The 17,315-nt window shown below is 43.7% G+C and overlaps 1 protein-coding gene across 4 annotated transcripts in view; it reads right to left on the bottom strand.

The window, feature by feature from the left end:
- Positions 1–17,315, bottom strand: part of TRIO (trio Rho guanine nucleotide exchange factor) — a 369,149-nt gene that overhangs the window by 165,100 nt on the left and 186,734 nt on the right. For all 4 annotated transcript variants that reach the window (XR_012092813.1, XM_073014830.1, XM_007961240.3 and 1 more), the window contains exons 10-11: positions 12,737–12,859; positions 6,944–7,135 (exon numbers count right to left, since the gene is read on the bottom strand). Coding sequence is in view for 3 of the 4 variants with exons in the window: in XM_073014830.1 (XP_072870931.1) it covers positions 6,944–7,135; positions 12,737–12,859 (315 nt within the window). In the remaining variant the exon portion in view is untranslated. The remainder of the gene's footprint in view (positions 1–6,943; positions 7,136–12,736; positions 12,860–17,315) is intronic.

Genomic DNA, 17,315 nt, shown 5'->3' on the forward strand with positions numbered 1-17,315 from the left:
ACCATTCTCACTGACAAACCTGAAGCAATCCCGGACTTGAGATGCTGAAAAGCTGAAGATCACTCACACATTTCTGGTGGTAACATACCATGGTACACTCATTCTGGAAAACAGTTTGGCAGCATCTTTTAAAAACTAAACATGTGGCTACAAAGGACCCAACAAATGCACTCCTGGGCATTTACCCCAAAGAAATGAAAACCATGTTCACGCAAACACCCAGACAGGATTGTTCACCATTTCCATATATTTCCCTGTAATAGCCAAAACCTGAAAATAACTCACACGTCCCCAATGGACAAATAGTTAAATAAATTGTGATATATCCAGACCATGAAATACTACTCAGCAATAAAGAGGAAGGAACTACTGATACATGCAACAAAGTGGGTGTATCAAAGAAACTATGCTGAGTAAACAAAACAAAACAAAACAAAAAAAGCCACCTCAATAAGTTACATGCTGCATGACTTATGTAACATTTTAGAAATAACAAAATAATAGAAGCAGAGAAGAACCGATAAGTGGTTGCCAGGGATTAGAGATGGAGCAGGGGTTAGATACGGCTGAAGGAAGCCAGCACTGGGAACCCTCTGATTACGGGAAAATTCTGTATGGTTCTGTATCTTGAAAGTGATGGCAGTTCCACAAATCTATACACGATAAAAATGCATAGGACTAAACACACACATACACACGGGCACACATACACATCTAAACCTCGTGGAAAGTGAATAAGCTCTGCAGCAAAGTCAGTGTCCTGGTTTGCTTGTGTACTGAGATTATACAAGATGCTACTGCTGTGGGAGGCTTGGTGAAGATGTACAGGACCTCTTTGTCCATTTCTCTCTTTTTTTTTTTTTGCAACTTTTTGTGATTCTATAATTACTTCAAAATAAAAAGTAGAAAGAAAAGCTAGGGAGTATGTTTAAAGATAAGATATCTTTGGAGGTACAAATGGTCCTCAACCTAAGATGGTTTCACTTTGATTTTTCAACTTTACGGTGGACTTATTTGGGCATAACTCCATCACACATGTAAGTCGAGGAGCATATGCACTTACAATGGTTTGACCTGTGAATTTTCATCTTTGTGATGGTATTAGTGCATTTTCAACAATAGATTTATTGGGATATAACCCTCTAAGTTAAGAAGCGTGTGTATACACGTAGGGTGGAAACAGGAATGAAAGAAACAAAAAACAAATCATTTTAGAAAATAAAGACAGATGTCTCATCAGCAAAAATACTTCCAGGAAGGGCAAAAGGAAAGGCTTGGAAGCTGGGAGTCAAATTTTAGAGAACTTCGCACAAAAGGCATAAATCATCTGGAGGAATCCAGTGCACACAAGAGACTGGGATAATTCAGAAAACGACTGTGTTCTGCGGCTGCAGAGGGTCATTTCCACGTAGAGCAAAAAACCACACCTCCCCTGGGAAAGCCCCCAAGGAGGAAGTCAAGCCTGCTTAGTGACAGGCCCTCCACTGGAACCACTGATAATCAGAGCACCCACCGGAGCGCAGCTAGTCCACACAGTGAGCACTGTGGACCTTTAGCCAGTTTTCCTGTTTTAGTTTAAACACCAAATGCCTGGTGCAGGCTCCAGCTCCACAAGGGAAAGAAGGAAAAGAAATCTGGGCCCTCTAAGCAGTGGGTGCTTGAGAGAGCACTGGGTATGTTTTCAATACACTCCTGGAGCAAACTTGGTGAAGATCTGAGGGTCAGAGGAGAGGCAGCTCCAAAAGCCTCATCCACCAAGAAGCCAGAGCGCACCTGCTTCGCAGGAACCCTCCCCCAGCCCTAGAGCAAGCCTGGCAGCTCTGGCTTTCTCCCTCTTCTCCCCTTGCAGAGCTGAGCAATGGTCCCAGCATAAAGAAGCCTGGATGCTCAAGTGTTAGGCAAAAAGACAGAGCCAGGCTGGTGTCTGTAACAAAACATCTCCAGGTGGCTGGGAGGCCTTTGTTTTTGACTTCTGAATAAAATGAAAGGTTCCTCTTTTCCCAGCCATTACTCAAAACGAAAACTTGTCCCAGTTCAGTGTGTAAGTTTGCAGAAACAGAACCAAGAGGCTTCCCTTTACTTAAACCCAGCAAGAATCACAGCCCAATTAAAGTGGGAATGATTTTTCCTGGGAAACCTTGGCTTCTGAGAACAAAAATCAATGCAAGGGCACTGAATCAATTCCAGAAACAAACTCTGGCTGAGAGCTCAATGTCACCACCTGGTTGCCTCAAATAACCCACACATTTCAAGGTAATTATCAGTTAACTCAGGACCTAATTTTGAGAATGAAGTTGAATGAATAGGAATGAATGAAAATAGTTATGCTTTTGCTGTATTTGAAAATGGAAATCTCAATCACTAAATCTATCATTAAATTTCAGAATAATGTGCTAGAAATAGACATCACTTATTTCACAGGCTTTCACTAAGTATCTGCCAATTCCAGGAGATAGACTAGTTAGTGGAAACACAAAGGTAAGTGAGACATGGTCCTGGGCTTCAAGGAACTTAAGGTCTAAAATGTAGGAGACACACAAAACCAGAAGCATGTTCTTTTGGTCATTCATTTAGGTATCACCTCCTTGCACATTACCATTGCCTTGAGAGACACTTTGGAATGAATGAGTGAGTGAAAAGAGTGAATGAACAAATAAACAGGGAAAAATGCATTCAAAAGGAAAGGAGAACAAACAACAAAGGACACACCGCAGGAGCATTATCAACCGAACTGACGTGCATAAATGCCATACACAGGACTGAAGGGAATGCATACTGCAGGCGGACTGAGAGTGGACCACAACGTGTAGGAGGAGAAAGATCCTCCCCAAATCAAACCAAAACTTATGTCAGGCCAATCGGCATTCCTTTCAAATACTTAAACAACAAAACAGAAACAGAACAAAGCACCAGGCTACAAGCATTCTGAAAGGAGGCTATGAACCTCCGGATTCTTTTTAGAGAAAACAGCGTTCTGGAATACTTCCAAATCTGGGCTCGAGGGGCAAACTGAGGCCGAAATCTCTATCAACCACCTGCTGCATTCTACCTCCAGGGAGAAAATATTTGTCCCCTAGGTAAAATGTGTCCCCTTTTCTCTCTTTTCAGGAACAAGTGTCTATTCTGTCCTCTGGGGTAAAAGAATCAGAGTCCAGAGGTCTTAGTTTTTTGAGCCTAAGGGCTTGGTCTTCAACAAGACTTCCAGCAGCCACCTTCTTCCAGGGGTTTCTTAAAGAGATTCCTGAGCTAACGCTCAGTAAACATCACCTTGACTTCGTACCTTTTTAAAGTGAGTTGTTATGACCTCATGTTTGTATTACTTGTTCATCAGAAGGCCAGGAATTTATTGCAAAAAGAGACGGTGACAACTATACTCCAGATAAAAGTGAAGAGGAGAGCCACTGTGGAACACTTGGCAGTGAGGAAAACTAACTTCTGACTTCTGTCAGGAGAGCCTTTGGCAGGCAGTTTCTAAAAAGCTGCATGAATTTGCCTAAATAAAAAAGAGAAGCTACTTTTTTTTTTTTTTTTTTTTTTTGAGACGGAGTCTCGCTCCGTCACCCAGGCTGGAGTGCAGTGGCATGATCTCAGCGCACTGCCAGCTCTGCCTCCTGGGTTCACACCATTCTCCTGCCTTAGCCTCCTGAGTAGCTGGGACTACAGGCGCCCGCCACCACGCCCAGCTATTTTTTTTGTATTTTTAGTAGAGATGGGGTTTCACCGTGTTAGCCAGGATGGTCTCAATCTCCTGACCTCGTGATCCGCCCGCCTCGGCCTCCCAAAGTGCTGGGATTATAGGCGTGAGCCACCATGCCCAGCCAAGACAAGCTACTTTTTCTATCTTCCTCTGTGTAATTTTTAATTGTATGATCTGCTTAAGAAGAACAGATTCAGATAACGTGTTTCTTGTAGCAATTTTTTGTTCATCTGATATGTAAATACATTTAGTGACTTTATGCAAACACCTAGCAAATTAGCATGATTTCCTCTTCTTGGCCCATCTAGCTTTTCATTTTAAACGAATTAAACTTGTTCTAAGCTTATCTTAGTTTTCATTCAGTAACCAGCTTCAAAATACAATGACTGAAGACACCATTCTTTCCTGCATGGAACCTACCAAGGATTCTTGGACATTTTAGGGCTTTTGTACAGCACAGAGAAAGAACTAAGGGCAATTCTCAGGCTGGTCAGGGAAAGTCAAATCTACTGAGAAAATGGCTGGGGCTAAAAATGAAGTCCAGGCACACTGAGGGGAAGAAACAGGCAGCATTCCAGCCTGTGGGCAGCATCCCTGAATGTCAAACACACGGGCACCCGTGTGTCCTGCTATGCACTCCCTAACTGGGCCCCAATCCCTCCTTGGTCCCATGTTATGTGAGGTGCACACCAGTAAGACGGAACAGACCGGGGAAAACATGCCAGTTTCTCTGCTAGTAAGATGGCCTTTCATAGACTGCACTAAAAATCCTGTAATCGTGAAAGTGAACCACTTAGTCCTTAAAACTGATTTAAGGTCTCCGTAGTCTACAAACTCATACATACTAGCAGTTCCTATTGTGTAAGTCAATGAAAACAAAATGTATTTTTACTTTTAAATAATTTCCAAACCTAGTGACAATATGGACTCCATGGTCTTATAAGTGGATGCTCTTATTAGAAGATTTTTCCTTAAAAACGCTGCTGTTACAAAAGTCAATGAACCCAAATGAAGCCTCTGGACAAGAGCTTTGTTTCTGTGTTTGAGACAGGGTCTTGCTCTGTCGCCCAGGCTGGAGTGCAATGGTGTGACCTCTGCTCATTGCAACCTTCTTACCAGCTCCAATCACCTGGCTCTGGAACATGCCACAGATGTGAGGCCCTCTGCCTCTTCCTCTCGATTTGGCCTCTCAGCCACTCGCAGCTGCCTGACACTCTTCCTGCCTCTCCCTTATGGCATCTATGGCATCCAGGGCAACTGTGGTCACTGGGCCCTGAATGAGGAACCTGTAGACTGGACACCCCTGCCCAGGTCCCTGCCTTCAAAAGGATCCAGGTTGCTGTGCTCCTGGCCCGTGTTCTGTTGATGTCACGGCTTAGTGAATTAGGCCACAATCTGTTTTCATACACAGATCACTTTACCCTCTCCTTCCCTCTTAGCTAGGGTGTAAAAACATGTAAAGTAACACACAATCACACGCATGACAAATGCCGTTAACAGGTGCATGTGGAGGGAGCTCTAGAAGGTGCAGGGGAGAGCAGCTAACTACACCCATCCTCGTCTCAAAGGTGCCGGAAAGTCCTGAATCCGGGGATACTGTGTTGAGCGGGAGGGGCCCTGGAAGACGAGGACACAGCACAAGACAGGCTGCAAGGAAAAACGTGGTCTATGTTGTGAGGACGCAGAGGTATCAGGCTGCTCCCCACATACAAGAAGAATCACTGAGAGTTTAAAAGCAGGGGTATGGCCTAGTCAAATTTCTATTTCAGAAAAATTACTCTGGTAGCAGTGCCACAGAGAGGCTGGGGCAAGGAGCCAGCAGAGGCTGGAGGACAGCAAGAGACAAACTCGGTTCAAGACAAGTGGAAAACTTATAGTCTAGTGGCACGTGCAGCAATGACTAGAAACTGCCACAGAACAATGTCCACTTAATGTATCTCCTCCGAAGAAAATAGCCTCTTTGTAAGTATTTTCAAGAGCAATTTGAGTGATGGCATTCTGACGAGCAGGAAAAGCAGCTAGTTGTGCCAGTTTCTATCCTGATGACCATCTCAGGACCAAGAAGCACCAGCCCCCTGGCAGAAAGGACCAAGAGCGCCAGCTGCCAGCCTGGGGCAGGACTGAGCGCAAACCCCAGGGGTTTCAGCAGTTTGCTGCGTACTCTCCTCCACTCCTTCACAGTCTCACAGGGTTTCAGAGGGAAACCTGCAGTTCAAACATTCCAGCGACAAATGGCCTGAGGACTAACTGCCCAAGATCTCAGAGCTGGTAGAGACGTTCCCCTTTAAAGGAACTGGTGGGTCTCCGAGCGCTGATGCCTTGAAATGAGGCAAGCCAGGCCTCGACCTCCCCTCTTTCCCCAGTAGTCCTCCTCTTCCAGATCCTTCTTCCCATCCTATGACCACAGGCTTCCATGTGCACAATCCCCAGCTGCCCAGAGAGGTTCCTCACTTCCCATCCATCAAGAGCTGCATCAGAATATGTTATGATCCTCTGTGAAGGTCCTCGGTGAAGCAGGGAATTTTCTTTTTTACAAAGAAGTAAGGTGTGGTAAGTTGACGTCCCTACTCCATTTGTAGTCACCCTGAATATGAACTTTTATTTTAAATTCTTTTTTCCTCAAAAGCTACCTAGTAGTTTCCTTCATGTAACTTTATATGATCTCTACCAAGAATAACATCTATATGCGAGGTATAATTAGTACCTACCTATTTTTCACACACCAAATAACATTATTTCGTATCATGAGATGAGGTGACTAACAGGTGCATGCCTATGACATTAGCTTTAATATTATTTGTACCAGGTTGGCTCTGGCACATTTAAACTCAGTATTAGGTAACACTCAGTTTACTAGCATCTGAGAGAAGTCTCGTAAAATCCAGAGGCACTCATGACGGTAGCCATGTGACAGGTTCACACCCAGGAAGGAAACGCAACAGCTCTGACCAACAACGCGCAGGTCCCCTACTTACGGAAATGGACGTTCTCTGTCTCTCCCAACCCTCATGGGTCTTCTCTTTACGGGCAGCCCCAGCAGAGGCAGCCATGTCCTCATACAACAAGGAAGGCCAGCACAAGCCCGGCTCTTCCCTGTCCACACAGACACACTCAGCATTATTGGGCTACATTTTACAACTTGCCACCTTTGTCCACTTTCTCACATTATGACCAAACTCAGGTTCCTCCCAAAGAGGTAAAGACCCTTTCAGGCCCAGATTATATTTTGGTCTTCTGGCGCCTTACCTCTTTCACATGGGTGTGAAAGGACACGGACATGTCCAGTAGGATCTTTCGCTGCTCAACACGCCGAACGAAGTCTTGAATCCGGTCTTCCAGCTGATGGGCAGCCTGATAAATCTCTTCGGGGTCACATTCCCCAGTCTGAGCCAGCTGTTCTGCTGCTTCTAGTAATTTATCTGCATTGGTGTATGTGTTCTGCACAAGAGAACATCCCAGAGAAACAGAAGGTAAATGAAAAGCAAACCAGCCAGGCTGGGCGCCATAATACATAGTAACGCAGTCAATTTGTGATATTTCTGATCACTTACATGAATCAAACAGAAAAATATGATGGGGAGAGATGATTTCAGGAATTCTATGCAGAATTCCTTTCCCACGGTTGCTTTAGATTGTTCAACTTTGAACCCCATGGCAAAACCCTTGTATTGAAGGTAGCGATGGACTATCTGCAGGCAATTGCTGTCTGTCTTGGGGCTCAGAGCTTTCAGATTTTTGCCAAGGTGGAGCCAGGAGACGGCCCCCAGCAACAAATGCCTGCTTTGCTTTTTCTTCCAGTTTTATCACCAAGCAGAGATGTTCCAGTCTGTGTCTTTCCGTATGATACAATGCTTTATGATAACTCTCAAAGTACAAGTTAAAGGTTAAATTCCAAACAAACATAAGTTGCTGTCCCTTTTCACACATTTCTACTTGTTGGTAATTCTGTGCTCATCTTCCTTCTACTTAAGGCTATATATTTTTAATTTTTCTGTTTTGTTTTCCAGCTTGCATGACAGGCTCGCTCTGTAGCCCCGGCTGGAGTACAGTGGTGTGATCACAGCTCACTGTAGCCCTGACCTCCTGGGCTCAAGCAATCCTCCCACCTTGGCCTTCCAAGTAGCTGGAACCACAGACACACGCTACCATGCCCAGCTAAATGTTGTATTTTTAGGAGAGATGGGGATTTGCAATGTGGCTCAGACTGGTCTCGAACTCCTGGGCTCAGGTAATCCTCTTGCCTTGGCCTCTCAAAGTACTGGGATTATAGGCGTGAACCACTTTGCCTGGCCACATGTTTTGAGAAAAAGGAAATAATAACTATAATGGCTCTAAAGTAGCCAGAGTTTTAAAGAGCTCAAAGTGTAAATACATGTCTAAAATACTTCAAAAATCACTTTAATTCCTAATAATCTGAGGCTGTAAGTGGGTTCCCCAACAGGAAGGCATGCGAGAGCCGTGATGCTGTTAAAGAAAGCTACTGCAGAGGGGTCCACCGGTGGAGGGGAGCCCTGGGAAAGGCTGGGGAATGTGAGGGCAGGAAAGGAACAGAGCTCAGGCCTTCTAAGAAGGCCCAGAGAGTGAGCTTTTGGTTTCCCTTGAGAAACAAGGTGAATCCGTATCCTTCTCAGAGACGTAAGGTGCAGAGGGAAGGCGCCTCATCGGTGAGAGTCTGAGCAGGATGTGAGGGACTCCCAGTTGGGAGACTGGTTCCATCAGCAGAATGGAATGACGCAAGTGAGCCAATACCTGAGGGATAATGGGAGCCGGGTGTCTCTATTTGAGAAAAGGGAGTTATCAAGATAGAAAAGGAGAAAACTTGAGTGAACTCTTGGCATTGGGCTGGAATTGGAGTTATTCGTGCGAATACATGGTTTTTAACAGACAGATGTGAATGTGCATGTGTATACACATATAGGAGACAGATCTAAAAAGCAACTTTCACCTATGGAACAATTCCTGACTGCTTTCCAGGGCTTCTCTCATCCAGGCCCTCCCCTCCTATGGCTGGCACCTGGGCCTCTGGGCACAAGAGTGGGCACCCCTGAGACCATGGTCAGCCATGAGCACCAAGGGCTCTGCTGTGGAGGGTCTGCATGCACTCTTGCCTACAAAGGTTCTCTGACCATCAGAGGCCGCACCTGCAGGTGGCTTCCTTCCAGGGAAGACGGCTTGGAAATCCCTGCTTACCCCCGGCTGAGCATCCCCTTGGAGTCCCTGTGTCTGCATCTCTATCATGGGCACAACAGGGCCTCCATGCTGAATGAAGCTAATGGTGTAGCAAGCTGTACAGAGAACCCAGAGTGCCATAGACACACATTTCTAAAGAGCTGAATCCTGTTTTCCTACAATCACCACTACAGCTTTGGAATTGTGAACTTCTCATATTTGATAAGTGGATCTAAGGATGGCAGAGCCTCCCAACAGCCATGCATTACATTTCTGAAAGCCTTCCCACCTCTGTTCCAACAGGTGAAGATATTTTTAAAAATGTCCCAAAGAAACAAGTGCATTTCTGAACGATGTGAGGCATGAAACAGCCATCATTTATTTCCCTTTTCATCTTGTGCTTGAAGAACACGAGGCAGCACAAAAGGTGCCAGGGCTGGTGGGGCGTGGGTCAGCACTCATGCCTCTGAAACCCCCAGCCAGGTTTTCCTGGGAATGAGACCTTCCCTGGGTCCTTCTGCAACCGGAGAACAGAGATTTCCTTGTGCTAACATCAACCATACTCATCAGAAATGCTACCATTTTGGTACTTAACACTGCGCCTCACAAAAGCGGCAGGACATGGATACTGCCTGATTCCCATTTCACAGGCGAGGAAACCGAGGCACAGAGGGGTGCAATAACTTGTCCACCAAGTCAGTCGGCAGAGCTGGGATTGTTAAAACAACCAGCACCTAAGCCGCAGTTTCTCACACGAGGAGAGAAACTGAGACACTGGACTAAAGTGGGGAGGATATCAGGACAGAGAGTGTTTGAGAGTCTGAGAGACTGGGCTTCTCCTGTCCAATTCCTACTATCCTGTTCCCGAGGCATCTCACGCTGGACCCATTTTCTGATCTGTGGTGTGGGGGTCATCCCTGCCATGGGGATTAAAGGGAATAAGGCAAGGCCAGGCCAGGGTGGGGACCTAACTGGTGTCCTCTTTTTCTTCAGAACTTGGTAGGACTCAAGGAGACAAAAAGAGCCACCAGAAGGCAAATGTGCACAAGACCTTGCTCTTCCTGCAATCCTTGGCAGCAGGGCTGTTTCTCACTGAAGATGACCAGAGGCTGTACTTAGAATTCAATGGAAAATAAGGGATTTTGGGATCTTAGAAGAGATAGGAAAAAGAAGGAAAATGAGCATTTGAGGCCTAAATACTTTCATTACATTTTCTTGGTTTAAAAGACAACGAAGTCTGCATACTGAAAACCTCCAAGGTATTTTATTAATACAGAAATGTAATGACAAGAATGATGGGCCAGTAAATCTATAGTGCAAATTAAAAGCCCAGGTAACTCAAATTATCACCTAAAAGGCACACAAATTCCCAGGGACCGTCTTTTCATCCGTCAAGGGAAAACACAGCATCCCAAGAGACAAGCTCACTGCCCCTGCAACGTGTGCACGGGACAGAGTCAGCAGCACCACAAATGCTAACAGCGGACCCAGGAAGTGCTGTGGATTTCTCCAGACACAGCAAAACACAGACAACTATCTGTGTCTCTCAGCATTTGACCAGACACACACTTCTGTGTGGTGTAGGAGTGGGAGGGTTTTAGCGAGGTAAAGTGGCCCGGGGCTGATACAACTCCAACATCCTCTGGTGCTGCTTTGCAGTGCCGCTGAGGATTGCAGGAAGAGCCAAGTCTCATTTTTTTCCACTGGATTCCAAATACAGCCTCTGGCCGTCTTTAGTAAGAACTGGTCCTGCAGCCGAAGACTGCAGGAAGAGCAAAGTGGCAGGCGCATTGGCCTTCTAGTGGCTCTTGTCCCGAAATGTAAACACAAGGCTAGTATTCACCAAAAGATCTGAATAATCTGAATGATCGTACTGTTCTGGACAAAGACAGCACCAGGGGCGCCTGCTGAGCGTCAGGCATTTCTACATGCATTCTCATCACAGCAACTTGCTGAAGGTAGGTGTCAGGCATCACTTGACAGCAAGGAAAACCGAGGCTCCAAGAGATGAAGCTTTCCACTGTCTTGCAATCAGAAAGCAGTGGAATCATATTGGTACATTTTAGAAGTATTTTTAATAAGGAAAAATAAGCAGATGAGAAGATTTGGTACCCTGTAAATATGCGCCAATCTAAAGCAAATGCTTGATAGCAAATAATTTACCCTGAATTCTCCACTAGTCATTTATTTTAAAAGATTAGAAACAATGTATCTTATATTAGGAACCGAACTTATTGCAAAACAACAGCCTATTTTGTACATATGCATGCTCTAACGGCTGTCACGAATCAGAATATAGAGCCTGCTACACATGTGGGGACATTCTACATGTCCATGTGTTATGGAGGCAGTTATCCTCCTTGCAAAAGATGAATGAGTTCAGTAATGACCAGGGAGTCACTGGTTTGCTTTTCTTCTAAAAATCGAGAATGAACTCAAGGTCTTCTGCTTTCCTAAATGACCCACTCTTTTATCCAGGAAGACAAGATAATTACGTGGCACATACGAAAAGCTGTTGACAGAAACGGCTTCCTGGATAATAAGTTTGTGACAGGTTACCTCTCTGGAAGGTAACTGGAATCTAGGGGGATAAGCAGAAAAGAGCGAGGGTGGTTTAGGAACTCACACGGCTGGTACTTAGGAAGGACGCTATGCCAAAGATTTACTAAGGATAGTAAAGAAATCTTCTGTGCCCTCAACACCAGATTCTTCCTTGAACCTGAGTTTTCTGGGCTTTACTGGCTGTTTTAATCATAACTTTTTAAATCTAAAAAAGGAATATTAACAGGAAAGAGTATCTTCCTTTTCTGACAGTCATTTGCAAAAAGCTTCGCATGAAAAGTATTTTTTATTTCTTTTTTTACACTAGCCTATGAAAATGCACGATGGCTCTTCACACCACACATACACATCAATTAGCATGGATTCATTCAACAGGATAGAGCTACTCACAATCACTGTACAAAATTACGGAATGGACCTTCAAATTAGTCACGAGGAAGTTCTTGACTCTGCAAAACTGCATGCACAATGGATCCAAGAGCTTCCTGAGGTGACTGCAGCCGTGTCTAAAACAAACTCTGAAGCCCAGGGCCCCTGCAGCTAGGTCTTGTGTCTGCAGAAGTTACACTGTATGACTCGCTTCCACCACGTAAACATGAGGTTCAAATTCTGGGTTCCTCCTTCTCAGAACACCAGAATTGTTCCATACAATAAATCTACATTTAGGACATTTTTTAATGAATTCAACCGTAACATTTCACCACTTCCTTTGTGAATCTCTGCTGTGTTACTTCATCAAGCCACAACTCACTAGTTTAAAGAAGTTGACTATAAGAAAAATCTTATTAAATAAATTACTGGGCCTATTTTTCAGATCAGAAAGTTACCCGTAGAAAGGTTAAGCGACTCGTCCAAAGTCACACGGCCAGTGCTCAAACCCCACAAAACCCACATTCGGAACACACTGGACTCCTGGCTCCTGTTTCCTAAGCACACACACTTAAAGCAATGCAAACAGGACAAGTAAGGCTTAGCCTACTATCACAGAAACACAAAAGGAACTATTATTTCCTGACTATAAATTGGAATTTCACAAAGTAGTCAAAAGACACTGGTATAATAAAAAGACAAAAACACCCAAGCCACATTTCTGTTCCAAGAACATCACATTTTAGAAAGGGTCAACTGACCAAATCCTGTTTCTGCCAAGACAATGACAATTTCACTCTGAAATCAGAGCACTGACCTCATCTGAGGTGTCAAACACATCGAGCTAATGCTAACTTATCTCAAATGTGGTTAAAACTGTAATCCAAAATCAACTGCACGGGTATTTACGGGATAAAATAATGGAAGCCATTGTTGTACCTGTGCCACTTCTTCAAAATCTTCATGACGTTTCTGCAATGCTCTGGCCCGATGAAGAGATTTCCCCACACCTGTATGTTTGCTCAGAAATGCTTCTCCATGGTTCTCGATCCAGTCTAGCACCTACAATGAAATACAGGTACAAATGCCATAAAAACAATATCTTGCCATGTTCAATGTTTAAGGTTATCCAATGAAGACCCCTTCTGTTGTCAAAGCTCTGTAAGAAATAAGAAGCAAATGAGAGAAAAAAAAAATGGGAAGAAGTAATTGGATACTTATTTAACACACTTTATAATTACAAGCTGATAATTACATCAGCTTTCCCACCAGGACTTTAATCATCTCTTACATTAAAAGTATAAATCTTTCTATGTATAAACGTTGCATGCAAAATGATTAAATTAAATCTCAACTTATCTATGCACCACTGAGCCACCAAACTGACTGGGTTTTGTACAAGACAGCGATTAGGAAGTCACACAGGGCCAATTTAACTTAGCAATTTTACAAGGCTTAAAGCTACACTACTAAGGCAATTCAAGTTTAACTAGAGTCATTTTTTTCCCATCTCTTCTTTAGAAGACTCAAAACACAGTAAGTAAAATCTAATGCTTACATGCCTCAGTCTTGAGCTTGGGTAATTTATTCTGTAAGACGCTGCAAAAGCTAAGCATTTCATGAATTTAATTACTTGAAAGTTCTTGCTAGGTGAAATCCACCACACTAAAGAAAAAGTAAAAGCAAAGCAGTACAATCTGGTGTTTTAAAGTTCGTAGTTGGAACTGAGTAGTTCATTGGGTCTCATACTTAAATCACAAAACGCTGACAATATCTAACAAATCAAGAATTGAGCCGTGAACAATACAGGTTTGAAATACACAGGTCCACTTTTATGTGGTTTTAAAAAATAAGTACAGTCGGCTTTCCGTACAGAAGGGTTCTGCATCTACAACCAAATGTGGACTGAAACTACAGTATTTGCAGAATGTGAAGCCCACACATACAGAGGGCCAAATGCAGGACTTAGGGATGCATAGATTTTGGTATCTGTGGGCGGTCATACAGACACTGAGGAACAACTGTATTTACGCTACATCAAATGCCCACTTTGTCCTCTTTGATGGAGAGGAGATAACTGGCAAAAAACTAAGTCAGTGATATCTTTAGCTAAAAACTAAAAACTTTAACAGATTTTAAATACTGAAACATATTTGTTAATACACAGCAATGGTACTGAAGGCTCACTCATACTTTGCATGCTGTAACTCTGGTGCTGTCTTTGTCCATTCAGTCTGCTCTAACAAAATACCTTAGACTGAGTAATTTATAAACAACAGAAATGTAGGGCTTCATAGTCTGGAGACTATGAAGTCCACAATCAAGGAGCCAGGAGACTCAGAGACTGGTGAGGGCTTGTTCCTCACTGAAGGCACCTTCTGTGTGTTCTCACATGGAGGAAGGGGCAAACGAGCTCTCTCAGGCTTCTTTCATAAGGGCACTAACGCTGTTCACAAGGGTGAGGCCCTCATGGCCTAATTCCTTCCCGGAAGCCCCAACTCTTCTGGAGTATATTTCAGCATAAATTTGGGGGGACACAAACATTCAGACGATGCAGATTGAAATCACCTCGGACTAAAGAACAAATGGGCACATGCAGCAAAGACAGTGGTCTAGACGGCAATCTGGGAAGCCAACCAGCCAAGGTTCTGCTAATGGCAAAATAAAGGGGGCTTAGCTTGTGGTTCCTTGCCCTTGATCAACTGTACTGTGGAGAGATTAGCCATGTTCATAGATATAGAGGGGAAAAAAGCAGCAGCTGGTGAGGATCAAGGCCTGACATGTTCTTCATTGCTCCAAACCACTGACCTTCACACCTAAGGGCCTGGCAGAGGGTCCTTTCTGCTCAAGGTCTAGCAAAGTTAGTATTACAGGTAAATTGCAGACCTTAACAAACCTCTCGAAGTCCTCTGTACAGACCCTTGTAGAACTGGCAGGCACTGAGATCAGAAGTGTGGGAGGTGTGGGGTGGGGGTGGAGGCAGAGTCTGGTCTCATTTCCAGCCCCCCTGTACAGAGACACAGAATTTAGCTGTGTGCTCTTGGGCAAGCTCCTTATTCCTTCTCAGCTTCAGGTTCCTTACCTGCCCAGTGGTGATAATGACGGGTAGCGGTGAGCATTCGATGACCTCTATGTCAGACATCTTAATGTCAGTGTGGCAAACGGCATCCCTGCCTATAACCAGAACTCATGGCAAGCTTCCATCTCATTTCAAGCTCCTGATGGCACAGGCTGCACATATTCCATTTTAACTAATGTATTTAGCACATTATTTTAACTAGAGTATTGAGTGCATTGTTTTAACTTGTGTATTCAGCTCCTTGTTTTACCTCATGTATTGAGCGCATTAACTAGTGTATTGAGCACACTGTTTTAACTAGCACAATGGGTGCATTGTTTTAACTAGCGCATTGAGGGTGCATCACTTTAACTCGTGTATTCAGCTCATTGTTTTAACCTGTGTATTGAGCGCATTAACTAGTGTATTGCACACATTGTTTTAACTAGCACAATGGGTGCATTGTTTTAACTAGCACATTGAGTGTGCATTACGTGTATTCAGTTCATTGTTTTAACTTGTGTATTGAGCGCATTAACTAGTGTATTGAGCACATTGTTTTAACTAGAGTATTGAGTGCATTGTTTTAACTAGTGTATTGAGCACATTGTTTTAATCAGCATATTGAGCTCATTGTTTTAATTAGCGCATTGTTTTAACTAGCGCATTGTTTTAACTAGCGCATTGTTTTAACATATTGAGTGCACATTACTTTAACTCGTGTATTGAGCGCATTGTTTTAACTAGTGTACCAGGGCACACTTTAACTCGTGGATTGAGCGCATTACTTTAACTAGTGTATTGAGTATATCATTTTAACTCATGTACTTAGTACATTTTTTTTTTCTTGGGATTAAAAAAAGGGTCCTATAAGGCATTGCTACACTCGCCACCTGATTTGGAGGCAGACAAAGAGCTGCTGAGTTGTTCGTCCCACAGTCTATTATATTATAAAACACAGGTCCATTCCACTGCTAAAGAAACGTCTCAAGGACGACTTCTGGACCTCTCAGCCTTGGGAATGGATACATTTAATGGAATGTGCTTCTGGGCATGAGGCCAAACCATGCACAAGAGAAGTATCAAATATTTCTAGCTTGAAAAGAATGTAGAGGTACAGAAGTGACACCTCTGTTACAGTTCACCTGCCTGTAAGATCTACAGGAGGGCTAAGGAGACTTTTTTTTTTTTTTTTTTTTTTTTTTTTGAGACGGAGTCTTGCTCTGTATCCCGGGCTGGACTGCAGTGGCCGGATCTCAGCTCACTGCAAGCTCCGCCTCCCGGGTTTACGCCATTCTCCTGCCTCAGCCTCCCGAGTAGCTGGGACTACAGGCGCCCGCCACCTCGCCCGGCTAGTTTTTTGTATTTTTAGTAGAGACGGGGTTTCACCGTGTTAGCCAGGATGGTCTCGATCTCCTGACCTCGTGATCCACCCGTCTCGGCCTCCCAAAGTGCTGGGATTACAGGCTTGAGCCACCGCGCCCGGCCTAAGGAGACTTTTAAAAACTATATAGTATATTCTGTATATTACTCAACTTATGTAAAGAGAAAAATTAAGTCACCAGTAAGCAGCAAACCTGATGATTACTGGAAAGTCCATAGGGACTTGAAATAAGGGCTCAATTTCAAAAAATAAAAGATAAACATTATTTGGTAGAAAGGGCTAGAGGAAGCAAAATACTGTATTTTAAAATTAATAGAAATTTGTTTCTGGCCAGGCACAGTGGCTCACACCTGTAATCCCAGCACTTTGGGAGGCCAAGGTGGGCGGATCACCTGAGGTCAGGAGTTTTGAGACCAGACTGGCCAACATGGTGAAACCCTGTCTCTACTAAAAATACAACATTAGCTGGGTGTGGTGGTGTGCACCTGTAATCCCAGCTACTTGGGAGGCTGAGGCAGGAGAATCGCTTGAACCTGAGAGGCAGAGGTTGCGGTGAGCCGAGATCGTGCCATTGCACTCCAGCCTGGGCAACAAGAGCGAAACTCCGTCTCAACGACAACAACAAAAAAATTTAAAAAACGAAAGAAATCTGTTTCCAAGTATTTTAGGAAGTTTTAAGTTGGAAATAAAAGCTGCTATAAACCAACCACTTAGGATTATAATCAGCATTTTTCTTTTATCAGTGATTCCTTCGGACAGAAATATAAATACTAGGTGAAACTGTATTTCCAATAAACATGAAAATAACTGAAAGGAATATGTATAAATTCCAATAATAATTTCCACTTTATTAAAACAATTGCAGACAGCTATGAAACCCAGCTAATATTCAAAACCAAACTCCCCATGAGGCTGTTGATTCTAAGTATGGGTGGATTACTCAGATTACCAAGTGATCCTGAGTCAATATACCTGGTCTAAGTAACATTTTAAAGACACGCTTGTGAAATCTTTCTATTTAAAACATACAAAGATAGGCAAATTACAGGCCTTTATCTATCCAGTCCGGCCAGCTG

This window comes from Chlorocebus sabaeus, chromosome 4 (assembly GCF_047675955.1).
Source record: "Chlorocebus sabaeus isolate Y175 chromosome 4, mChlSab1.0.hap1, whole genome shotgun sequence".
Taxonomy (NCBI): domain Eukaryota; kingdom Metazoa; phylum Chordata; class Mammalia; order Primates; family Cercopithecidae; genus Chlorocebus; species Chlorocebus sabaeus.